The 27247-nt window shown below is 45.2% G+C and overlaps 1 protein-coding gene across 5 annotated transcripts in view; it reads left to right on the plus strand.

The window, feature by feature from the left end:
* LOC134927391 (ATP-binding cassette sub-family B member 5-like) overlaps window positions 1-27247 on the plus strand; it is a 250582-nt gene that overhangs the window by 148853 nt on the left and 74482 nt on the right. For all 5 annotated transcript variants that reach the window (XM_063921770.1, XM_063921765.1, XM_063921768.1 and 2 more), the window contains 8 exons: window positions 3321-3491; window positions 3631-3792; window positions 4705-4854; window positions 6991-7134; window positions 13521-13625; window positions 14435-14512; window positions 14600-14683; window positions 18306-18509. In XM_063921770.1, the coding sequence (XP_063777840.1) occupies window positions 3321-3491; window positions 3631-3792; window positions 4705-4854; window positions 6991-7134; window positions 13521-13625; window positions 14435-14512; window positions 14600-14683; window positions 18306-18509 (1098 nt within the window). The remainder of the gene's footprint in view (window positions 1-3320; window positions 3492-3630; window positions 3793-4704; window positions 4855-6990; window positions 7135-13520; window positions 13626-14434; window positions 14513-14599; window positions 14684-18305; window positions 18510-27247) is intronic.

A 27247-nucleotide genomic window follows, 5' to 3' on the forward strand; every position in this document is an offset into this window, starting at 1 on the left:
TGATAAGGGCAAGGTCCAGGGAACAGCTGGGGGACGTAGTAGCACTAACCCAAATAGTGCTGCAACAGCACGGGTGGATTCTGAATTTTCCAAAATCTCAATTGACCCTGACGACACGTCTGCTGTTCCTGGGAATGATTCTGGACACGGTTCAGAAAAAGGTGTTTCTTCCGGAGGAGAAAGCCAAGGAGTTATCCGAACTTGTCAGGAACCTCCTAAAACCAGGGAAAGTGTCTGTGCATCAATGCTCAAGAGTCCTGGGAAAGATGGTGGCTTCTTACGAAGCGATTCCATTCGGCAGATTCCACGCACGAACTTTTCAGTGGGATCTGCTGGACAAATGGTCCGGATCGCATCTGCAGATGCATCAGCGGATAACCTTGTCGCCACGGACAAGGGTGTCTCTTCTGTGGTGGTTGCAGAGTGCTCATCTGTTAGAGGGCCGCAGATTCGGCATACAGGACTGGGTCCTGGTGACCACGGATGCCAGTCTGAGAGGCTGGGGAGCGGTCACACAGGGAAGAAACTTCCAGGGAGTATGGTCAAACCTGGAGATGTCTCTTCACATAAATATACTGGAGCTAAGAGCGATTTACAATGCTCTAAGCCTGGCAAAACCCCTGCTTCAGGGTCAGCCGGTGTTGATCCAGTCGGACAACATCACGGCAGTCGCCCACGTAAACAGACAGGGCGGCACAAGAAGCAGGAGAGCAATGGCAGAAGCTGCAAGGATTCTTTGCTGGGCGGAAGATCATGTGATAGCACTGTCAGCAGTGTTCATTCCGGGAGTGGACAACTGGGAAGCAGACTTCCTCAGCAGACACGATCTACACCCGGGAGAGTGGGGACTTCATCCAGAAGTCTTCCACATGATTGTGAACCGTTGGGAAAAACCAAAGGTGGACATGATGGCGTCTCGCCTCAACAAAAAACTGGACAGGTATTGCGCCAGGTCAAGAGACCCTCAGGCAATAGCTGTGGACGCTCTGGTAACGCCGTGGGTGTTCCAGTCAGTGTATGTGTTTCCTCCTCTGCCTCTCATACCAAAAGTACTGAGAATTATACGGCAAAGGGGAGTAAGAACGATACTCGTGGCTCCGGATTGGCCAAGAAGAACTTGGTACCCGGAACTTCATGAGATGCTCACGGAAGATCCGTGGCCTCTACCTCTAAGACGGGACCTGCTTCAGCAGGGACCGTGTCTATTCCAAGACTTACCGCGGCTGCGTTTGACGGCATGGCGGTTGAACGCCGAATTCTAAGGGAAAAAGGCATTCCGGAAGAGGTCATTCCTACACTGGTAAAAGCCAGGAAGGAGGTGACTGCACAACATTATCACCGCATTTGGAGAAAATATGTTGCGTGGTGTGAGGCCAGGAAGGCCCCCACGGAGGAATTTCAATTGGGTCGATTCCTACATTTCCTGCAAACAGGATTGTCTATGGGCCTCAAGTTGGGGTCCATTAAGGTTCAAATTTCGGCCCTGTCGATTTTCTTCCAGAAAGAATTGGCTTCAGTTCCTGAAGTCCAGACTTTTGTAAAAGGAGTACTACATATACAGCCCCCGGTTGTGCCCCCAGTGGCTCCGTGGGACCTTAATGTAGTTTTGGATTTTCTCAAATCCCATTGGTTTGAGCCACTCAAATCGGCGGATTTGAAATATCTTACATGGAAAGTAACCATGCTACTGGCCCTGGCTTCAGCCAGGAGAGTGTCAGAATTGGCGGCTTTATCGTATAAAAGCCCATATCTGATTTTCCATTCGGACAGGGCAGAACTGCGGACGCGTCCTCATTTTCTGCCTAAGGTGGTGTCAGCGTTTCACCTGAACCAGCCTATTGTGGTGCCTGCGGCTACTAGCGATTTGGAGGATTCCAAGTTGCTGGACGTTGTCAGGGCATTGAAAATATATATTTCAAGGACGGCTGGAGTCAGAAAATCTGACTCGCTGTTTATACTGTATGCACCCAACAAGCTGGGTGCTCCTGCTTCTAAGCAGACGATTGCTCGTTGGATTTGTAGCACAATTCAACTTGCACATTCTGTGGCAGGCCTGCCACAGCCTAAATCTGTCAAGGCCCATTCCACAAGGAAGGTGGGCTCATCCTGGGCGGCTGCCCGAGGGGTCTCGGCATTACAACTCTGCCGAGCAGCTACGTGGTCGGGGGAGAACACGTTTGTAAAATTCTACAAATTTGATACCCTGGCTAAAGAGGACCTGGAGTTCTCTCATTCGGTGCTGCAGAGTCATCCGCACTCTCCCGCCCGTTTGGGAGCTTTGGTATAATCCCCATGGTCCTGACGGAGTCCCCAGCATCCACTAGGACGTTAGAGAAAATAAGATTTTACTTACCGATAAATCTATTTCTCGTAGTCCGTAGTGGATGCTGGGCGCCCATCCCAAGTGCGGATTGTCTGCAATACTTGTACATAGTTATTGTTACAAAGAAATCGGGTTGTTATTGTTGTGAGCCGTCTGTTCAGAGGCTCCTACGTTGTCATACTGTTAACTGGGTTCAGATCACAAGTTGTACGGTGTGATTGGTGTGGCTGGTATGAGTCTTACCCGGGATTCAAAATCCTTCCTTATTGTGTATGCTCGTCCGGGCACAGTATCCTAACTGAGGCTTGGAGGAGGGTCATAGGGGGAGGAGCCAGTGCACACCACCTGATCCTAAAGCTTTATTTTTGTGCCCTGTCTCCTGCGGAGCCGCTAATCCCCATGGTCCTGACGGAGTCCCCAGCATCCACTACGGACTACGAGAAATAGATTTATCGGTAAGTAAAATCTTATTTTTTAACTTTTTCATACTTAACGATCCATGTGGACTATGATCGGAACGGCAATCTGTGCCGAGCGAAGCAGTAGCGGAGCGAGGCACCTTGCCCGAATCATGGCGAGTGAAGCGAGGGGACACGGTTCACTAATTGGGCTTCCCGGTCACTGTACGGAGAAAACGACACCAAAAATACATGAAAGACTCATGTCGACCTTTTGACCTGTCGACCTAGCACATGTTGACCTAGAAACCCTGTCGACCTTCAGACCCTTTCGACCTAGTGACTGTCGACCTATAGTGGTCGACCTAAACATTGTCAACCTAGACAGTGTCGATCTAATGATCCGCACCCTTGGAATATATACATACTGATTGATTTTTAAAGTGTGCTGATCAGAGAAGTCACATTCATAAGTCATACTGTATATGATCACCCTCTATGTTGTCATTATCTCTGATTATTCCTGAGATTCCAAGTAATAAAAATATGCAGTGTGTAGTCTTCTCCTGTTTACCTTTTATTTTCTTATATTTCTTTAGAAATTTGAGACTCTAGTTGGGGAACGAGGAGCCCAACTAAGCGGTGGCCAAAAGCAAAGGATAGCAATAGCCAGAGCCTTAGTACGGAATCCTAAAATACTTCTGCTGGACGAAGCCACCTCCGCTCTGGATACTGAGAGTGAATCTGTTGTACAAGCGGCTCTAGATAAGGTAACAGTTACAAACGCCATGTCTGTCATGTGACAGAAATTCCAGATGTCACATGATTCTCTCTGTACAATAGAGGCAAACGTGTTTTCTGGGTTCAAGCATCATCAGACTCAGTAATAGCAATAATATCCCTTTCTAGGCCAGTAAAGGACGCACCACTATTGTCATTGCTCATCGTCTGAGTACAATTTGGACAGCGGATCTTATTGTTGTGCTAGAGAATGGCGCTGTGGCCGAGCAAGGAACACATTCTGAATTATTGGAAAACAAAGGAATCTATCATTCACTGGCAACAGCTCAGGTACATTTACAACATTAGAGATGCACAACTTTCAGAATCAGATACAAGATTCAACTGTTTAGTAAGATTGCCCCATCCTGAGTTGGCATTAGTTTTTGCTATTTATTGAGTTGCTCACTGTTACCATCTCCATAGATGTCTATGTGGATGACTATAAGCTCTGGTGGTAACTACGGAAATGTTGGAGAAAGCTCTGATTGTAAATAGGAAACATATGTAACAGAGGGGCATATTTATTAAGCCTGGTGAAGTGATAAAGTGGAAGGTGATAAAGCACCAGCCAATCAGCTCCTAGCTGCCATGTTACAGGCTGGGTTTGAAAAGGAGCTGACTGGCTGGTGCGTTATCACCTTCCACTTTATCACTTTCCTAGGCTTAATAAATCTTCCCCAGAGCCTTTTATTCTGGCTTTTGCCTCTTAAATAGATCCCAAAATGTGCACATTTATTTGCCTCACTGTCCTAGGCATTGATGGTGCTATACCTACTAAACAAGTCATTGTATGCCCCACATATTCATGCCTGTATAGGTGTTTGGTATAAATCAAACAGCAATCATGGAAAAAGAAAAAATGAAATACATATAGCATTAAAGCAGGTTATGTTGCTCCCTGAGAAAATGAGCCATAGGCAGCTGCCTAATTTGCCTATATGGTAACAACAAGCCTTCCATTTAAGGAAATGTGTGGGCATGGGGGCATGCCATAGCTGTTGGTGGCCTGGCAGCTGGCGGTTCTGCTGTATGTGGTATATCAAGGCATTTGGTGGGCTGCAGTTCCCTAAACAATTCCAAATCCTTTGCTGAATTTCATTCTATAAATTCCATTTGTCAAGAGACTGTATGGCATGTTTTGTGGCACATCTAAAGAAAGCCATGGACAATAATTAACTCCTGTAATTGATACTCTTCCAGTCCATACAAACCGCAGAAGATAGTGAAACAAAGGATAACGATCAAGGAAAGCCATCACTGATACAGAGGTTGCACTCCAATATTTCCAATGGACAGTATTCAATGTCTGAAGCTGAAGAGGAAGAAGAAATAGCAGAGGATGATGAAAAGGTAACACAGTGCTCATAGTTATGTGATCCACATATATCCTCGCAGTACTGCGGATGGGCCGATAACCATATGCTGTACTAGCGAGCTGTCTACGAACTGAGCCCCTTCTCCATATCGGTAATTGTTTTCAGAATCTTTTTCCTAGACCTCATTACAAATGTGAATAGTTATAAATAGTTGGTGTTTTTTTTTACCTATTGAACAATCTGTAGTTTTTATTGCTGAAGTCATACGTGCTTCTTTGCTGGAAAGTCTGGGAGAGTAACCCAATCTCCTAGATGCCTCATACTCCATACACCATAGTGGCGCTTTTGAAATATATCTGCACCCTCAAAGGCCTGGACCTGCCACTCTGGTTCTCCCTGAGAACAGCAGCACAAATGTAGTTAAGTATTGTTGAAGTTTACATGGACAATAGTTATGACTTGTGAAGTACAGGGCCTAAGCAAAGTCCTCTATCCATTTGACTTTAATAATAATCAGTGGCCCCTGTTCTTTGTAGTCTGGGAGGACATATTGGGTTAAAAAAATTACTCCCTCCTATACAATTTCTCATTTGGAAACATTCAAAAAGTTGGCAATGAAAATGATAAAGGAAAAACGTTAGATGTTTTTTGATTTGTTATAATCTTTATTTGTCTAGTGCAGTGGTTCTCAAACTCGGTCCTCAGGACCCCACACAGTGCATGTTTTGCAGGTAACCCAGCTGGCGCACAGGTGTATTAATTACTCACTGACACATTTTAAAAGGTCCACAGGTGGAGCTAATTATTTCACTTGTTATTCAAAACATGCACCGTGTGGGGTCCTGAGGACCGAGTTTGAGAACCTGTGGTCTAATGTAAGAAAATGGAAGTGTCTAATTGGTTGGTATTGTTTAGTGCACAGGTTCTCAAACTCGGTCCTCAGGACCCCACACAGTGCATGTTTTGCAGGTCTCCTCACAGAATCGCAAGAGAAATAATTAGCTCCACCTGTGGACCTCTTAAACTGTGTCAGTGAGTAATTAATACACCTGTGCACCTGCTGGGTTACCTGCAAAACATGCACTGTGTGGGGTCCTGAGGACCGAGTTTGAGAACCTATGGTTTAGTGCATTGATTCACAAAGTTGTTCCTCAGGATCCCAAACAGGTCACATTTTTCAGGTCACTTAGCAGGTGCACAGGTGTATTCATTACTCTCAGACACATTCTAAAAGATTCACAGGTAGAGCTAATTATTTTGCTTGCAATTCTCTGATGAGACCTGGAAAACATGAACTGTTTGGGGTCCTTAGGATTGAGTCAGAGAACCTACAGTATGATCTAGTGCAGTGATGGCTAACCTTGACACTCCAGCTGTTGTTGAACTACACATCCCAGCATGCCCTGCATCAGTTTTAGCATGGCCAAATAGCAAAACTGTAGCAGGGCATGCTGGGATGTGTAGTTCAACAATAGTTGGAGTGTCAAGGTTAGCCATCACTGATCTAGTGCAAATGATGCACCTAAATGTATACCTCCCAACATGACCCTCTCCAGGAGGGACAGAATGCTCTGCTTCTGGACTTCCCTCTTAATTTATGATTGCCATCACCTGTGCTGAAACACCTTTCTTATCTATTAACCTGTTCAACACAGGTGCCGGCAATCATAGATTAAGAGAAAAGTCCACAAGCAGAGCATTGTGTCCCTCCTGGAGAGGGTCATGTTGGGAGGTATGTAAATGCGATGGAAGTAAATAAGCCCTACTATGTTTTGTGGGCTATCCCTAAACCCTGTAATGGGTAGAGGAATGGCAGAGGTAGTGTGGGAAAACAGGCATCACTTTTTAGTTGTCAGGCATGGTGTACCACACAGGTTCTCAAACTCGGTCCTCAGGACCCCACACGGTGCATGTTTTGCAGGTCTCCTCACAGAATCACAAGTGACATAATTAACTCCACCTGTGGACCTTTTAAAATGTGTCAGTGATTAATTAATACATGATTAATTAATACACCTGTGCACCTGCTGGGTTTCCTGCAAAACATGCACTGTGTGGGGTCCTGAGGACCGAGTTTGAGAACCACTGGTGTATCATATTGCAAGTGGGGATCACAAATCACATATATACAAGTATGCACACTAATGTAATGTTTTTATACTTTTTATAGGAAAAACTTCCTAAAATTTCATTTTTTAGGCTGCTGAAGCTAAATAAATCAGAGTGGCCCTATATCATGTTTGGAACTCTTGCAGCTATTCTCAATGGAGCAGTACATCCAGGTTTCAGTATATTATTTGCCAAGATTATAGCTGTAAGTATAATAAATCTATATATATCTAATGTTACTCATTTAATTGTAATGTGTGACAATCTATTTCTGGTTTCAAACAATTTCTAATTGAATGAAATGATGGCAATACTAATTGTGAATGAAACCCACCAGTGTATGTAATGCTTTTAGTTACTAAGTTACACAACCTGTGCATAATGATTTGACATACCTCCCAACATGACTCTGTCCAGGAGGGAGAAAATGCTCTGTTCCTGGACTTCCCTCTTTTTGTATGATTGCCATCACCTGTGGTGAAACACCTTTCTTATCCATTAACTAGTACAACACAGGTGATGACAATAATAAGATTTTAAACCTACCGGTAAATATTTTTTTCGAAGTCCGTAGAGGATGCTGGGACTCCGTAAGGACCATGGGGATAGACGGGCTCCGCAGGAGACATGGGCACTTTAAGAAAGACTTTGACTCTGGGTGTGCACTGGCTCCTCCCTCTATGCCCCTCCTCCAGACCTCAGTTAGAGAAACTGTGCCCAGAGGAGACGGACAGTACAAGGAAAGGATTTTTGTAATCCAAGGGCAAGATTCATACCAGCCACACCAATCACACCGTATAACTTGTGATATACTACCCAGTTAACAGTATGAAAAACAACATAGCATCAGTCCAAGACCGATGAAACTATAACATAACCCTTATGTAAGCAATAACTATATACAAGTCTTGCAGAAGTAGTCCGCACTTGGGACGGGCGCCCAGCATCCTCTACGGACTACGAGAAAAAGATTTACCGGTAGGTTTAAAATCTTTTTTTCTCTAACGTCCTAGAGGATGCTGGGACTCCGTAAGGACCATGGGGATTATACCAAAGCTCCCAAACGGGCGGGAGATTGCGGATGACTCTGCAGCACCGATTGAGCAAACAGGAGGTCCTTCTTAGCCAGGGTATCAAACTTATAGAACTTTGCAAAGGTGTTTGACCCCGACCAAGTAGCAGCTCGGCACAGTTGTAGTGCCGAGACCCCTCGGGCAGCCGCCCAAGAAGAGCCCACCTTCCTAGTGGAATGGGCCTTAACCGATTTTGGTAACGACAATCCTGCCGTAGAATGCGCCTGCTGAATCGTGTTACAGATCCAGCGAGCAATAGTCTGCTTTGAAGCAGGGCCGCCAACCTTGTTGGCTGCATACAGGACAAACAGTGCTTCTGTTTTTCTGATCCTAGCCGTTCTGGCCACGTAAATTTTCAAAGCCCTGACCACATCAAGGGACTCGGAATCCTCCAAGTCACGTGTAGCCACAGGCACGACAATAGGTTGGTTCATATGAAAGGATGAGACCACCTTCGGCAGGAATTGAGGACGGGTCCGCAATTCCGCTCTATCCATATGGAAAACCAGATAGGGGCTTTTATGTGATAAAGCCGCCAATTCCGAAACTCGTCTAGCCGAAGCCAAGGCTAACAACATGACCACCTTCCAGGTGAGATATTTCCACTCCACTGTCTTAAGTGGTTCAAACCAATGTGACTTAAGGAAACTTAACACCACGTTAAGGTCCCAAGGCGCCACCGGAGGTACAAAAGGAGGCTGAATATGCAGTACTCCCTTCACAAAAGTCTGTACTTCAGGGAATGAGGCCAATTCCTTTTGAAAGAAAATGGATAAGGCCGAAATCTGAACTTTTAATGAAGAAAACGGCCCAGGTGGAATTCTTCCGTAGGAGCATTCCTGGCCTCACACCAAGAAACATATTTTCTCCATATTCGTTGATAATGTTTAGATGTCACATCCTTCCTAGCCTTTATTAGCGTAGGAATGACCTCATCCGGAATACCTTTTTCCACTAGGATCCGGCGTTCAACCGCCATGCCGTCAAACGCAGCCGCGGTAAGTCTTGGAACAGACAGGGACCTTGTTGTAACAAGTCCTGCCTTATAGGAAGAGGCCACGGATCTTCTGTGAGCATTTCTTGCAGATCCGGATACCAGGTCCTTCGTGGCCAATCTGGAACAATGAGAATTATTCTCACTCCTCTTTTTCTTATTATCCTCAACACCTTGGGTATGAGAGGAAGAGGAGGAAACACATATACCGACTGGAACACCCACGGTGTCACTAGGGCGTCCACAGCTACCGCCTGAGGGTCTCTTGACCTGGCGCAATACCTTTTGTAGCTTTTTGTTGAGACGGGATGCCATCATGTCTATTTGGGGTAGTCCCCACCGACTTGCAATCTGCGCGAAGACTTCCTGACGAAGTCCCCACTCTCCCGGATGCAGATCGTGTCTGCTGAGGAAGTCTGCTTCCCAGTTGTCCACTACCAGAATGAACACTGCTGACAGAGCGCTTACATGATTCTCCGCCCAGCGAAGAACTCTGGTGGCTTCCGCCATTGCCACTCTGCTCCTTGTGCCGCCTTGGCGGTTTACATGAGCTACTGCGGTGATGTTGTCTGACTGGATCAGAACTGGTCGATTGCGAAGTAAGATCTCCGCTTGACGTAGGGCGTTGTATATTAGTTCCAGGATGTTGATGTGAAGACAAGTCTCTTGACTTGACCAAAGTCCTTGGAAATTTCTTCCCTGTATGTCCGCTCCCCAACCTCGGAGGCTCGCGTCTGTGGTCACCAGGATCCAGTCCTGAATACCGAACCTGCGGCCCTCTAGAAGGTGAGCACTGTTTAGCCACCACAGGAGGGATACTCTGGCCCTGGGGGACAGGGTGATCCGCTGATGCAATTGCAGATACGACCCGGACCATTTGGCCAATAGGTCCCATTGGAAGGCCCTTGCATGGAATCTGCCGTATGGAATGGCTTTGTATGTTGCCACCATCTTTCCCAGAACTTGAGTGCAATGATGTACTGACACTTGTTTTGGTTTCAACAAGTTCATGACTAGAGTCATGAGTTCCTGCGCTTTTTCCTTCGGAAGAAAAACCCTTTTCTGGTCTGTGTCCAGAATCATGCCCAAGAAAGGCAGACGAGTTGTAGGATTCAGCTGCGACTTTGGAATATCGAGAATCAAGCCGTGTCGCTGTAACACATTCAGTGAAAGTGATACGCTGCTCAGCAACTTCACCCGTGATCTCGCTTTTATGAGAAGATCGTCCAAGTACGGGATAATTGTGACACCCTGCTTGCGCAGGAGCACCATCATTTCCGCTATTACCTTGGTGAAAATTCTCGGGGCTGTGGAAAGCCCAAACGGCAACGTCTGAAATTGGTAATGACAATCCTGTACCGCCAATCTCAGGTACGCCTGATGAGGAGGATATATGGGGACATGCAGGTATGCATCCTTTATGTCCAGAGATACCAAAAAATCTCCCCCTTCTAGGCTGGCGATGACCGCCCTGAGTGATTCCATCTTGAACTTGAACCGTTTTAAGTAAAGGTTCAGGGATTTTAAATTTAAAATGGGTCTGACCGAACCGTCCGGTTTCGGAACCACAAACAGAGTTGAGTAGTACCCCTGCCCTCTTTGAAGCAGGGGAACCTCTTTCACCACTTGTTGCATACACAATTTGTGAATCGCATGTAACACTATCTCCCTTTCCAGGGGTTGTTTCGGTAGGGTCGATTTTAAAAACCGGCGAGGATGCACTTCTTCGAATTTCAGCTTGTAACCCTGGGAAACAATTTCTATTGCCCATGGATCCACCTGTGAGTGGACCCAGACGTGGCTGAACAGTCGAAGACGTGCCCCCACAGGAGCTGACTCCCTCAGGGGAGCCCAGCGTCATGCGGTGGATTTAGCAGAGGCCGGGGAGGACTTCTGTTCCTGGGAACTAGCTGTGTTGTGCAGCTTTTTCCCTCTGCCCTTACCTCTGGCAAGAAAGGACGATCCACGTGCTCTCTTGCTTTTATTGGAACGAAAGGACTGCATTCGATATTGAGGCGCTTTCTTAGATTGTGAGGGAATATATGGCAAAAATTTGATTTACCTGCCGTAGCCGTGGAGACGAGATCCGAGAGGCCCTCTCCGAACAATTCCTCACCCTTGTAAGGCAACAGCTCCATATGCCTCTTTTAGTCGGCATCACCTGTCCATTGCATGTTCCACAGGACACGTCTAGCAGATACCGACATAGCGTTGACTCTAGAACCCAGTAGACTAACGTCTCTTTGGGCATGTCTTATATATATATATATATATATATAAGACAACATCTTTTACATATAAATATATATATATATATATATATACTAGGGACAATAACATGGTATCCTTATCTAGGGTTTCAATCTCCGCTGATAAGGTATCTGTTTACGCTGCTACAGCGCTATAAACCCATGCCGACACAATCGCCGGTCTGAGTAGTGTACCAGAATGTGTGTAAATGGACTTCAAAGTACTTTTACTGCATGCTATCTGCAGGATCCCTGAGGATAGCTGTAAAGTCAGCGCTACCTTTTTTGGGTAAACGTGTCAATGCCTTGTACACCCTGGGGGTAGATTCCCATCGTATCCTGGCCCCATTAGGGAAAGGATACTCCCTGAGAATTATTTTTGGGAAGCTGCAGCTTCTTGTCTGGAGATTCCCGCTCTTTTTCTTCATGAGAGGAGGGAAATTTACCTCAGCTTTCTTCCCCTTAAACATGTGTACCCTCGTGTCAGGGACAGATGAGTCATCAGTGATATGCAAAACATCTTTTATTACAATAATCATATATTGAATACTTTTCTGCCAGTTTTGGCTGTACTTTGCATTATCGTAGTCGACACTGGAGTCAGACTCCGTGTCGATATCAGTGTCTATTATTTTGGATAGTGAGCGTTGTGAGACCCTGAAGGTCTCTGTGACATAGGGACAGACATGGATAGATTCCCTGTCTGTTCTCTAATCTTTTGTGTAATAAATTCATCTTAGCACTTAATTTCACATATCCAATCAGGCGTCGGCGTTGTCGACGGAGACACCACCCACACACACATTTGCTCCATCTCCTCCTTAGGAGAGCCTTTTACCTCAGACATGTCGACACACACGTACCGACACACCACACACTCAGGGAATGCTCTTCTGAAGACAGTTCCCCCACAAGGCCCTTTGGAGAGACAGAGAGAGAGTATGCCAGCACACACCCCTAGCGCAATATGACCCAGGAAAAACACAGCAATTTAATGTTTACCCCGTAGCGCTGTTATTATTATCTGTGCCGAATTATGTGCCCCCCTCTTCTTTAAAACCCTCTCTTCTACCTTGGTATAAGCAGGGGAGAGTCCGGGGAGCTTCCCCTCAGCGGTGCTGTGGAGAAAAACATGGCGCTGGTGAGTGCTGAGGGAGAAGCCCCGCCCCCTCGGCGGCGGGCTTCAGTCCCGCTAAAAGTGTAAAATTGGCGGGGGCTCATGCATACATACAGTGTCCAGCTGTATATATGCTCTCTTTTGTCAAATAAGAGGTTTGTATTGCTGCCCAGGGCGCCCCCCCCCTGCGCCCTGCACCCTTACAGTGACTGCCGTTTGTGAGGTGTATGGGAGCAATGGCGCACAGCTGCAGTGCTGTGCGTTACCTCAGTGAAGATCAATGAAGTCTTCTGCCGCCTCTGAAGATCTTTTCCTCTCATACTCACCCGGCTTCTATCTTCCGGCTCTGTGAGGAGGACGGTGGCGCGGCTTCGGGACGAACTCCGGGTGAGACCTGTGTTCTGACTCCCTCTGGAGCTAATGGTGTCCAGTAGCCTAAGAAACAGAGCCCTAAAACTCAGAGAAGTGGGTCTGTTTCTCTCTCCTCAGTCCCTCGATGCAGGGAGTTTGTTGCCAGCAGGCTCCCTGAAAATAAAAAACCTAACAAAAATGCTTTCTTACAGGAAACTCAGGAGAGCTCCTGAAATGCACCCAGCTCCTCTGGGCACAGTATCAAACTGAGGTCTGGAGGAGGGGCATAGAGGGAGGAGTCAGTGCACACCCAGAGTCAAAGTCTTTCTTAAAGTGCCCATGTCTCCTGCGGAGCCCGTCTATCCCCATGGTCCTTACGGAGTCCCAGCATCCTCTAGGACGTTGGAGAAAACAAATTAAAAGGGAAGTCCAGGAACAGAGCAGTTTGTCCCTCCTGGAAAGGGTCATGTTGGGAGGTATGATTTATATCCCAAACACAGAAATGCAAGGTCAAAAGCATGAGATTAAAGGTCATATAGCAGGTATAGGCAATAAGCATCCCTCCAGCTGTTGTGGGACTAAACATGCCAGCAAGCCGTACCACTGTACTGGTAACAGGGCATGCAAAAAACGGTAATCAGACATGCTGGGATGTGTAGTTCAACAACAGCTGGAGGGATTCTTATCACCCACCCCTTTCATAGAGTCACTCACCTATTATCAAGTGGCTCAAAAGCATCATGATCACAGCTATACAATTAATGTAAGAACATACGAATTTTAAAACATTTTGTTTTTCTTTTATAGATTTTTGGGACTAATAATCCAGAGCTAATTCGAAATGAAATAAACCTTTATTCCATTATAATTGTTATTATTGCTTTGGCTTCTTTCTTTACATACTTTATTCAGGTAAATTAACTGTCTTACATAAAAATATTGTGTATACACAAAATTCTATATGTATTTTATGTGTAGGTATTTTCGAGGTTAAACATAAGAAAATAAACAGGGCTTTGTGCTAATAAAGAATATTCTTGACACTCCAGCTGTTGTTTAACTACATATCCCAGCATGCCCTGCTACAGTTTTGTTATTTGTCCATGCTAAAACTGATGCAGGGCATGCGGGATGTGTAGTTCAACAACAGCTGGAGTATCAAGGTTAGCCATCACTGACCTACAGTGTATTACAGGCAGCTTGTTGTGTCCTACTAAGGACTCATGAGTACAGGATTGGCTATTCTGGGCAGCCAGCATGTGGGGCACTAAAGAGACTGACACACTGATACAATAAGAAGAGGGAGATATCTAATACTGCCTCTCTACTAAAATTAGGGGTCGCACCCGGGAGCTGAACAGAGGTGCTTCCCAGTTGCGACCCATCAAGAGACCCCTTTTCATACAGCGGCCTGACCTGGCATTTTGCTGGGTTCGTGATGTCACTGCCGACATGTGCGGAGGCAGCGCTTGGAGATGAAATGTTAAGATAATACATCTTGGTTAGATTACCCTTTTGAAACAGTAAAACTTTACTGTGCAAATAATTATCATGTGTCCAGCTTATAGGCTTTAAAATGCATGTTACATATAATGTTACATTAATATTGTTATAAAAATATTCTGAAGACAAATTTATGCTGATTTGATTGCAAACAGTTATTATGGTCAGAGTGTGTACAGTATGTATCTGTGTAACATTGTATCATTCCTTCATTACAGGGTTTCATGTTTGGGAGATCGGGCGAAGTCCTCACCATGCGGCTGAGGCAGATGGCATTCAAGTCCATGCTTCGTCAGGTAACTACTACTATCCTCTATATCCCAATGCCAGCCGGCTGATACTTGTCTGAGTATTCTGCTCATGTTATCTCCTTTTACCCATAGGAAATATCATGGTTTGATAACAAAAAACACAACACTGGGGCTTTAACAACCAAGCTTGCCACAGATGCTTCTCAGATACAGACGGTAAGTATACTGTAACTGTGGTACATGGTGTATTATTCTGAATTTAGGGTCTGATTCAGAGCTGGACTTAGTATCGATGCTGTATGCAGTTGGCTGATGTTGAAAGTTGCATGCATCCTGCCGGTTATGGAAATGCAGGATGAACTTCGACCAGGGCCGTAACTAGGTGTGGGCGGATGGTGCTTAGCACACAGCGCATTCGCTTTGTGATCGCATCATCCGCATCAACACTGGTTGGCCACCACCAGCTGCAGCGCTGCCCACTGTAATGTACAGTATATTGGTAGCGTTGCGCCTGGCTCCTTCCCTGCCGGAGGCAACGCTGCTAATATACAATACAATTGCAGTAGGCAGCGCTGTACAGTCTGAAAGTCTCTCTCTCCCCCCGTGTGCTTTGCTCCGCCCCCCCTCCTCCAGCTCTCCTGAACTGTGCACACTGACTTCCGGGTACTGGAGGGGAAACGGCTGCTGCTCAGCACGAGGGAGTCTCTCCCCCTCATCCAGACTCACATAGAAATGCTGCCTGCTTATGTGGGTATGTACTTCAGAATAATTTGACTAGGCTTGTGTCTGGTCATTTTAAACTGTCTCTGTCAGTGTAAAAAATAAAATAAAATCCTGCACATACCTTAATCCAATATCCCCAGAGATTGACAATTTATTGAATACTTATTGTTTGTAAATATTCTGTGTGTATGTGTACATATATATATATAAATATATATATCCTCCAAATAACAGAGTCACTCCTGGACTACCAACTCTGTGAATAATCAAGGTGCTTTAATCTTCAACGTTTCGGGTACTGCCCCCCGTCATCAGGACACACACTCATGTGTGTCCTGATGACGGGGGGCAGTACCCCGAAACGTTGAAGATTAAAGCACCTTGATTATTCACCGAGTTGGTAGTCCAGGAGTGACTCTGTTATTTGGAGGATATGACTGAGGTTGGCAGGCCTCTGGAGAGCACCCTGGCAAGTCATTGATGTTTTCCGTGGAGTGCCGGCTGTTCGAGTTGGGTATATATATATATTATATATATATATATATATATATATATATATATATATATATATATATAATTACTACTGTCCATTGTAAAGTGAGTAATGGGTGCTACAGTCCAGTGTAATGTGAGTAATGGGTGCTACTGTGCGGTGTAATATGACTAAAGGGCGCTACTGTGTGGTGTAATGTGACTATCGGGCGCTACTGTGTAATGTGTCTACAGCATGCACTGTCCCTATTCTACATATGGGGGTGTAAAAGGGAGCTATGTGGCCACTCCCCTTTCCCATTAAGCCACGCCCCTATATTTTTGCCGCGTGCCTAAGGTGCACACTGGCCCTGTTTTCTATATATGAAGGGGGGTAGTGGGGTGGGGGGGTGCCGATGCTGTTTCTTGCACATTGCACTAAAATGTCTACTTATGGCACTGACCTGGACACATGGAGCGGATTTTAGTGGCCTTTCCTGAAAGGTAATGGGGGTAGCTAGTCATAATCGCTCACACAGGACACCATATTCAGATTGAGAAACAGTGCCTGCCATAGGCTGCACCAATGGTGCATCTAAAGACTGAGGGGGATGTAGTTATGTGTCTCTCCCAGGAACAACTCTCTCTCAGACTGTGCACTAAGCACCTCCTCCTACACTGAGCTAACACTAGGAGGGAAAACACTAGAGCAGGGAAGCTGCCTCTAGTGCTGGGAATGGAGACAGACCGCAGAGTTATCTTCTGTCTAACAACAATCTCAACGGGCGGCATGCCGACCAACAGGGACTATTCCCACTCGTGCTGCGGTTGCCACTGAGCTCGTTGCGCATTGCGTGCGCATTGCGCACCGTTGCCCGGCGACAGGGGTCACCGGGCTACGACGCCAGTTACGAACAAAGCGTTCAACAGCGGCTGCCGCAAGAAGATTGACAGAAGGAAGGCGTTCCGGGGCGTCACCTGTCCGTTGGCGGCTTCTTCGGGGAGTGGTAAGGAAAACAGAGGCGTGTCCAGGAGAACGGAGGGCGGATGTCTGACATCAAAGCCGGCCCCATCATCGCTGAGATCGTCGCACAGGGTAAGTACTGTATGTCCAGGGCTGGTCTTGTTTTACACAAAACTTTTTTAGCTAAGTAGGGCTGCACAAGCGTTCGCAGCCCTGCTAAGCTAAAATACACTCCCCCATAGGCGGCGATTAGTTGATCGCACCAGCAGCAAAAAGTTGCTGGCTGCGATCAACTTGGAATGACCACCTTCATCCCAGAGAGACCATCTCCCAATTGGAATTCAGGGGGTAATTCAGAGTTGATCGCAGCAGCAAATTTGTTAGCAGTTGGGCAAAACCATGGGGGTCATTCCGAGTTGATCGCTCGCTAGCAGTTTTTAGCAGCTTTGCAAACGCTATGCCGCCACCCACTGGGGAGTGTATTTTAGCTTAGCAGAAGTGCAAACGCATGTGCAGCCGAGCTCTGCAAAAACAGTTTGTGCAGTTTCAGAGTAGCTCTGAACCTACTCAGCGCTTGCGATCACTTCAGCCTATTCGTGTCTGGATTTAACGTCATACACCCGCCCAGAGAACGCCCAGCCATGCCTGCGTTTTTTCAGACACGCTTGTGTTTTTTCAGACACGCCTGCGTTTTTGCAAACACTCCCTGAAAACGGTCAGTTGACACCCAAAAATGCCCCCTTCCTGTCAATCTGAAAACTTTGCTAGAACCTGTGCACAACCACAACGGGCTCTGGAAAGAACCACACTCTTTCTTCAATTAACAGGAGATTAGCTATAGAAACCATCTTTATTTGTCAGTCACTGGGGGGAGGATAGTGGGGTGCTGGATAGGGAAGCAGTCAGCATTCCGCTGCTCTGGATCCCAGCAGTCAGGTGATCGACGCTGGTTTTCCCAAATGTAAAAAGTATTGGGATGAGGGTTGGGAAACGGGGCTGGCGGTTAGGTTTAGGCACCACAGGGGTGGTTAGCTGTAGCTGCCACCCCCTGTGTTCTTAGACCTAGCTGCCACCCCCTGGGGTTAGCCATAGCCAACACCCCCTGCGTCCTTAGCCCTAGCCGCCACCCCATATGGGTTAGGGTAGGTGTAGGGGCAGGGGAGGGGTAAATTAATTACCCCTGTCGGCTAACTTACCTCTTGACCATACTCCTGTGAATGTTGTGTTTCTCTGAATGCTGTTTTTGTAAGCTGTACTTTATGTTCTTAGATTGCTGTTGGTATTCCTTTGTAACAAGCCATTGCACTGGCTTTACCATATTGCTGGAATGAAAGTTCACTTGATTTGAAGCAATTCAGACTTCAGTAGTCACCTGAAATCTACTTGCTACAGTGCCTTTGCCTTTTAGTAATATAGGATTAAGGGGTCTATTTACTAAGCCTTGGATAGAGATAAAGTCAATGAAGATAAAGCACCAGCCAATCAGCTCCTAACTATCATTTTTCAAACCCAGCCTGTGACATGTCAGTTAGGAGCGGATTGGCTGGTACTCTATCTCTGTTTACTTTATTTCAATCTGAAAGTTTAGTAAATAGACCCCTTAGTCTTGTTTTAGGATTTTGTATTATTCTTATGTTTTCTTTTATGTTATTTTTATTTATGCAATTTATATTTATTCAGGCAACTGGCTCCAGACTTGGTTTGGTTGCAGAAAACATAGCCACAATGGGACTGTGCATCATAATTGCTTTGGTTTTCGGCTGGGAAATGGCTTTGCTGACTCTAGCTTTGGCCCCTGTCCTTGTGGCCACGGGTTTCCTTGAGACCAGAGCACTCGTTGGCTTCGCAAATCGAGATAAAAAACAACTTCAGCAGGCTGGGAAGGTATTTTACTCTTGTTTTTATACTGATTATTTTTAGGAATATAGCTCTATACTGTATCAAGACTATACTGTAAATTGCTCAGAAATGTCTAAAATGTCAATTTAAAAGCTTAAATAAATCTGACCAGTTCTAGACAGGGATGTGCAGGTAGGGGAATCAGAGTCTAACTTGTCACAATGATTACAAACATACAAAGAAGATATTTATGACAGATTCTGTGAAAATGCAGCCGGGGGGCAGTGACAGCTCTGCGTCTTGCTGTCAACAGTAAAGTTGCTGAAGCGGGGGGCGGGGCCAAGCCACAGAATGATAAAGCCCATTGACAAAACTTGGGGAAGGGGGCACGGGTTCCAGTGTTTACAGAGACAATGTATAGGTCAACAGTCATTAGGTCGACCCCATATGGTCGACATGCATTAGGTCAACACTGACAAAAGGTTGATGCTAAAAAAGGTCAACAGGTTCAAAATGTCGACGGGGCAATGGTTGACACACATATGGGCGACAAATCTTTTTCAATTTTTTTTGCCATTTTCTACACCTTTTTTATCCACGTGGACTATGACTGGGAATAGTAATCTTTCCTGCAGGATGGCAAGTGAAGTGAGCCATGCAAGGGGACACTGTGCACTAATTGGAGTTCCCTGTGCTCTGACAGTGACAACGGCATCAAAAAGTCATCCTTTTTTGTGTTTAATATTTTCCATGTTGACCTTTTCATGTGTTGACCTTTTGTACCTGTCAAACTTTTCCTGTGTTGACCTTTTGCCAGTGCTACCCTAATGCATGTTGACCATATGGTGTCAACCTATACATTGTAGATCTTCTATACCACACCCTATACATGTGCCTCAATAACAGGGACATGCTTTTAGCATACATGAAAGCACAACCCTGTCAGTCAGGGAGATATGATTGGACAGCGGATCCAGTGATGGCGCAGGCGTTAGCGGTGGCGGAACCCAGCGGAGATAGCTTGCATGCTCAGATAGAATCCAGTCCCTGCCAGCCATTCTGCAGAGTTCGGCAGTGGTTCCTGTTTTGAAATTTAAGATGGCTGCCATAAGCCAATTACTACTTGCCCCGCCCCTCTGGCTGGCTTATAGAAACTGCATAAGGCAGCAGCTGGCAGTCCGCAAGCGGGGAGGGAGCAGGCAAGAGTTCCTGAGGAGAGAAGACAATGGAAGTCCTGGTCGGTGGCAGTCATGCAAAAGAGCTTAAAGGCGTTGCCCACCAGGTTAAAACACCAGAAGCCCTGGGGGAGGTGGCCTACAGGTCCCAGCAAGCTTGACCCAGCATGCAGCACTTTGAGAACCACAGGTGAATATTCAGAAGAAAAAAGCTGGATTTTTTTCTCAGGGTTACTTTCAATGTCTTCATGCTGGGACAGCAGCTCCTATAAGCAACTTTCATAGTGAATGCTAAAAGCTGTACTTTCGTATTATATTGCAGTGGTGAAATCTAAAAGAACTGAAGGATGGAGAAGCTGAGATCCCTCTAAAGGGGGGTACTCACGGAGCGATATTCTAAGCAATCTGAATAGATTGCTTAGAATTTCAGCATTTTCGCTGCGTGTGTACCCCCTAAAACAATAGCGATGCGCAGCCCCGCTCATCGCTATCGCTGCTGCTAGATTGGCCCGCTGGGTGAAGTGAGCGCCCCCCCCGTCTCCCCCCGCACGCTCAGCACACATCGTGCTGTGCTGAGCGGTGGGAGAGATGTGTGCTGAGTGGTTCGCTCAGCACACATCTCTCCTGCATCGGCCCGTCTATATGGGCCTTAAGAGAGCTTTGCATCGGAAAGAGTCAGTTCTATCTTTGTCTCCCAGCAAAAGAATGACACTGCTTGCAGCTGGTACAAAATGCAGCTGCCAGCCTATAGGCTAACTAGCCCAGTTCTAGCCACATAATAATCATTCACTATTGTTGTTGTTATTATTATTATTATTATTATTATTATAGTCTTAGGGCTCTTATTCAAGGTTGATTGCAAAATAACAATTTCCTCTAATGGTCAAAACCATGTGCAGTGCAGGTGGGGCAGATATAACATGTGCAGAGAGAGTTAGATTTGGGTGAGGTGTGTTGAAATCTAAATTGCAGTGTAAATGGAAGGGTGCGTAAGGATTACGCCATTAGGCGGTACTCAGCGGTCCACGGAAGCCGGAACAACATGTCGATAAACCTCGTCCCGCAACTGGGAGATCTCCTCTTTCATCTCTAGATTGACTTTGGAGAATGCCACCTTAAGGTCTAGAATGAAGGCCTCCAAGGGATGTGGTTCTCTGCTGGCCACAGGTGCAGATACCAGTGTTAGCCATTGTGGGGCCATGGCATAAGGTCCAAAATTGGCGTCCCGATACCTAGCGACAGCCTCTACTTGAGCTTGACGGAAGGTCATTTTTTTGTCGTTGGCGATCTTATCCAACAGGATCTGGCGAATGGAGATGCTTCTTAGGCCCGGAGCAAACTAATCTCTCAGCATCATGCTCGGATTTTCTAGTGCTCTCAGAGCTTCAGAGTCGTGCCTTCAGATCTCTCCTAACATCTCTTGAAGTGAATTCGCGAACTGGGGTATGGACTCATCCTCTCTCTGAAACCGATTCCAGCGGACGAGGTGTTGCCATAGACCCCATCGAGGATTGTAAGCACCTCATCTAACGTTTTCCTCTCATCTTCTTGAACAAGCAGGACGGACCGCCAGGCTTCTCCATCCAGCGTATTCAATGCCAGTTGCAGTTGCGTCTCTGAAGTCACTCCATACAGCTGAATAATTCCGTTTAGCCTTTTCTTCCAGTCCTCCAACAGCATATTCCGACCATCATATCGAGGCGTATGCGTCAATGCCGGTCCAAAATTTTATTTTCTAACCGCGGGCGGGGAATTCTCATTATCCGTGTCCGTCATCCTGCCGACTACGCCAAATGAAAGGGTGCATAAGGATTACGCCCTTAGGCGGTACTCACCAGTCCATGGAAGCCGGAACGACAAGTACCTGTTCACACTGGGAGGATGGGAATACTGTAGTGATGGGAGAGAGAATGGATTGTGAACCGCAAGCTGTGGTGAGGCTCGGATATGATGGAGTGCCGTTGGCACCCCAAGGTGGCTGCGAGTTTCACCGATTAGGTGAAAATCATTACTGGCACAATGCCTCAGCCACCCAACTCTCACCTATTCAGCACTCATGCGCTGAGGTGTGCTGGACATTATACGGCCGAGCAAGGTCCACGGAATCGGTGCTCAGGGGACAAACTGACACAGAGGAATACTCGCTCCTTGATTCTTGTCACCTTGGATGATGTTCTACAGCTTCTGTGGGGCAGAACACAACACCCTGTCTACACTAATCTCAAACTACCCTAACTATGTGGCTGAACTAACTGGCTTTCCTGGTGGCCCAAACTATGACAACACAAGATTAAATGGACAGTAGCTGATTTATAACTGAAACTGACTTTAACTAACAATCAATAACTAGACAATACTTCAATAACATTTACAACACAATATACAGTATGAGTTCAATACACTGGAGCATACAGTGACCTGAACAACAAAATCAAGGATTAGAATACTCCCCCAATATCCCCTGTGGACAGAGCCAGCCGACCCTGCCTCGACTCATAGAAACATAGAATTTGACGGCAGATAAGAACCACTTGGCCCATCTAGTCTGCCCCTTTTTTTTTATCCTTTAGGCAGTCTCAACCCTTTAGGCACCTTAACTCTTTGTAAGGATGTTCATATGCCTATCCCAAGCATGTTTAAATTGCTCTACAGTCAGCCTCTACCACCTCTGATGGGAGGATATTCCACTTATCCACTACCCTTTCTGTGAAGTAATTTTTCCTTAAATTTCCCCTCAACCTCCCCCCCTCCAGTCTCAGTGTATGTCCTTGAGTTCTAATACTTCTCTTCCTTTGAAGAATGTTTCCCTCCTGAACTTTAAGACCCTTGATATATTTGAAAGTTTCTATCATGTCCCCCATTTCCCTTCTCTCCTCCAAACTATACATGTTAAGATCTTTTAGCCTTTCCGGGTAAGATTTGTGATGTAGGCCATGCACCATTTTAGTTGCCCTTCTTTGTACACTCTCTAATGTATTTATATCCTTCTGGAGATATGTTCTCCAGAACTGGACACGGTATTCCAGATGGGGCCGTACCAATGACCTGTACAGGGGCATTATCACTTCTTTTTTCCTGCTACTGATATCTTTTTTCCTGCTACTGATTCATCTCCCTATGCAACCAAGCATCTGACTTGCCTTTCTCATTGCTTTGTTGCATTGCTTTCCTGCCTTCAAGTCACTTGAAATTAGGGTGGCCAATCCCGGGATCGGGATCGGCGGGATCCCGGCATTTTGGGTCAAAATTGCCGGGATTTAAATCGGCGGGATCCCCGGATTTTGGGACTGAGCTGCGCATGCGCGATTCATACGCTACCTGGCTGTGCGGAGCGCCACGTGACGTCAGGAGACACGCGGCCCAGCACAGCCCCATGCCAGCTCGCCCCTTCAGCAATTTCCACCAGCTATGTTTAGCAGAGGAGGGCACTGAACTGCAGGCTGATCTCCTCGTTACAGCGGCGGCATTGCGCAGTTGAGCCTGTCACAGCAGGCTCATTAGTAGAGTATTGGCCAAGCAGCTGGTCCTTGACATGGGGGAGGGGGGAGACTGGACGCTGAGGGACAGGTGTCAGGACTGGAGGAGGAGGGAGCCCAGCTGCTGCCTGCCACACAGCTCAGAAGCCCCACACCCATTGAGAGGAGAGACTGAGGAGTACTGTACCTGGAAGAGGGTGAGTTATTGAAGCTGTCTTATTGGTTGTGTGCAATGATGCAGCATACTTTTTCTAGGGGGTTGGATCATGATTTATGATAAATCTTGTCACTATGTGTGTGTGTGGGGGGGGGGGGGTACTGGGCTTGTCTGGGACCCTGAAAGTTATTTTGTTCCTGTGGGGGCCTGGAGCCAGGGGCAATGAAGATTTATTTTTCCCTGTGGGCCTGTGCAGGTCCATGAATGTTATTTATTTATATCTGTGGTTTTGGGGCCCCGTCTTGAGTCCTAACACCACAGAAATGAAATAACATTCATGGCCGAGCAGCACAGGCCCATAGGATTATTTTTATTTTTTTACAAAAAGTACAGAATAGATAATATTTTACTTGTCCAACTCAATCCCGGGGATTGGCCTCCCTACTTGAAATAGTGACTCCTAAATCCCTTTCCTCCTCAGTAGTTTTCATTATAGTACCCTTGATACTATATTTAGCCTTTGGGTTTTTGACACCCAAGTGCATGATTTAGCATTTTTTAGCACTAAACTGTAGTTTCCATGTTCTTGACCATTTCTCAAGCCTACCTAGGTCATCAATCATTTGTTTTACCCCTCCCGGCATGTCTACCTTGTTGCATATCTTTGTATCATCTGCAAAAAGGCCTACCTTCCCTACAATACCATTTTCAATGTCACCAAAAAAGATATTAAAGAGAACTGGACCAAGTACAGATCCTTGGGGTACTCCACTGGTAACATTTCCCTCCATAGATTGCACTCCATTAACTACAACTGTCTGTTTCCTATCCTGCAACCAGGTTCTTATCCATTTCTCTGTTTTATAATCCACCCCCACGCTTTCAAGTTTATTTAGCAGTCTGCAATGTGGGACAGTGTCAAATGCTTACTAAAGTCTAGATATGCTACATCTACAGCTCACCCTTGATCTATTATTTTCATAACAGAGTCAAAAAAGTCAATAAGATTTGTTTGGCATGATCTCCCACCAGTAAATCCATGCTGTTTTGGATCCTGTAAGTTGTTTGATTTAAGATATTCCACAACTCTTTCTTTTAATAGTTTTTCCATTATTTTCCCTACTACTGATGTAAGGCTTACTGGTCTGTAGTTACTAACCAGACAATAAGACAGCGCTTCTCACTTTGTATCAAAGTATTTTGACTTCATATATATATTAAACACAATAAGGCACCGGCCAGTGCCAATACTAAAACATACAAACAATGTTTAAAACATGTTTTACCACATACAAATACTATATATTACACATTGGTATCGCAATCCCAATATGACTCTATTTAAAAAGACATATGGGAATATATATAGTATATAAACGAGCTCTAATTAATGACACATAGCAAGTTTATATAGACAGATTTTCATTAGCTAATAAGCCCACATGTGAAGTGCAAGGTGTTAGTTCAGCAAGCAGCATGAAGTTAATAAGCCAGTCCACATGCAGGTAAATCACGATGTTAATCAAGCAGATATCATTGATTAAAGTCCATCAATGTTAATGCTTATAAAGTTGTTAGTATAGCTGATAGATCTAAATTCAGCTAATATGAAAGCATATATTTGGGAGGCAATAAATAAACACTGCAGTCCACAGTCCACCTAGGGTACATTTACTGTGTACCCAAAATTGATACCTCTCCTTAGTTGATAAAGGGCATTGCAGCCTAATCCGTGGAGACCGGTGGACAGATGAAGACCTGCACAGTGTTCCCTTTTAGGTAGATGCCTCTCTCCAATGTAGCAGCAGCGGCCAATGTAACTGTGAATAGCAGAGTGCGGTATTCCAGCGGCCAAAGAGTCACCAAACGCGTTTCTCCGCCTACCCACCGGCTTTGGCGGCTTCCTCAGTGTGTGAAATAACTCTCCTCCATTGATAGAGCTTTATATACCGGATTACCGGTTCGCGCATGCGCAATGCGCTCGCGTTCCAAACCTCGTTTTCAAGGCTGTTCGTTTTGACAGGCACATTACTTGCTTCCTTATTCGGGTCTCATTGTTATTTAATAAACACTGTAGATACCTTTAAGCACCTTTAGATCAGTATTATAGCTGCTTTTTATACTTTGTGTTTGAACATTACGTGCAATATATGCTTTTATTATTAAATTATATCATTATACTTATTATACCAAATTCTGCCCTCTAGTGGACAAACCTACATATGGCACAACTGACCTGCATAATAAAATCAGAATAAATTTAGAATGGATCTTCCACATCGCATATAGGCCCTCATTCCGAGTAGATCGGTCGCAAGGCGAATTTAGCAGAGTTACACACGCTAAGCCTACGCCTACTGGGAGTGTATCTTAGCTTCTTAAAATTGCGACCGATGTATTCGCAATATTGCGATTACAAACTACTTTGCAGTTTCTGAGTAACTTCAACCTTACTCTGCCTGTGCGATCAGTTCAGTGCTTGTCGTTCCTGGTTTGACGTCACAAACACACCCAGCGTTCGCCCAGCCACTCCTCCGTTTCTCCAGCCACTCCTGCGTTTTTTCCGGAAACGGTAGCGTTTTCATCCACACGCCCATAAAACGCCATGTTTCCGCCCAGTAACACCCATTTCCTGTCAATCACATTACGATCGCCGGAGCGATGAAAAAGCCGTGAGTAAAAATACTATCTTCATTGTTAAATTACTTGGCGCAGTCGCAGTGCGAATATTGCGCATGCGTACTAAGCGGATTTTCATTGCGATGCGATGAAAAATACCGACCGATCAACTCGGAATGAGGGCCATAGTGTGTTTAAAACTTAACACTAGTATATGTGACCTTTATCTTTACTTTATAGATATTTTTTAGTTTTTTTTAGTTTTTTTAGGAAGTTTCCAAACATTTAAAATTAATTATATTTTCTATAGTCTCTATATTTTTGATTAGTATGATGTTATAAATTTATAATATTCGGCCAAATTTTTTTTCCAGATATAACTACAAATTTGGCATGATTTTGGGTCCCATGATCATTACCTAACAACTGCCATTATATACATGATTTTTCTTCACTTAATCCGTATAATGTAGTCATAAAGTGATTATACAGATTCTCAACCAGTCCTATTATGGATTTATACTTTGTTCACTTTTTCCTCTTTCCTATCTTTTCTTTTTCGTTCTCATACAACCCACCCCCCCACCCCCCACGCTCCCCACCCCTGGCTCCAATATTTTTTTTTCCATAGAGACAGGCTATACAGACATAAGGTTTCAGAGACATAATAGAGATTCAGTACACACTCACTATCTATATATTTTGGTCCAATGTACCACAAATAATTCTAAATTGCATTAAGTTCTACAGTATCGTTTAGACCAATATGGGTTAGTGTATTCATTTTATATATCCAATATGCTTCTCTTTTACATAGTTTGTTAAATCGATCACCACCCCTTGCAGTATTTTTAATTTGTTCTATTGCTATCATAGTACAGATGTTAAAGTTGGAGTTCTGACAACATATAACATGATTAGATAATGGATGTTTAGCTCCTTTTAAGATATTTCTTCTATGTTCCATATATCTAATGTGCATAGTACGTGTAGTCCTCCCTATGTACTGGACCCCACATTTACAGGTGATCAAATATATAATATATGTTGATCCACAATTAAGGAAATCTTTGATATGGAATAGCTCCCCTGTATTAGCCGACATATATGTCGTACTCTTTCTAGGTAGATATTTACAAGATAGACAATTTTGTTTCCCACATTTATGAAATCCTGGTGGTTTCATAGGTATCCACATATCCTCAATGGTTGATTTCTTTTTTGTTCTTTCAAAATGGATAGGCACAAGAATAGAGCGTAAATTCTTGCTCTTTCGAAAGATCATTCCCCCTCTATGATCTAATTGCGGTTTTAGTACCTCATCAAGCATTAAAAGGGACATGTTCCTTTTAATAG

This window comes from Pseudophryne corroboree, chromosome 5 (assembly GCF_028390025.1).
Source record: "Pseudophryne corroboree isolate aPseCor3 chromosome 5, aPseCor3.hap2, whole genome shotgun sequence".
Classification (NCBI taxonomy): domain Eukaryota; kingdom Metazoa; phylum Chordata; class Amphibia; order Anura; family Myobatrachidae; genus Pseudophryne; species Pseudophryne corroboree.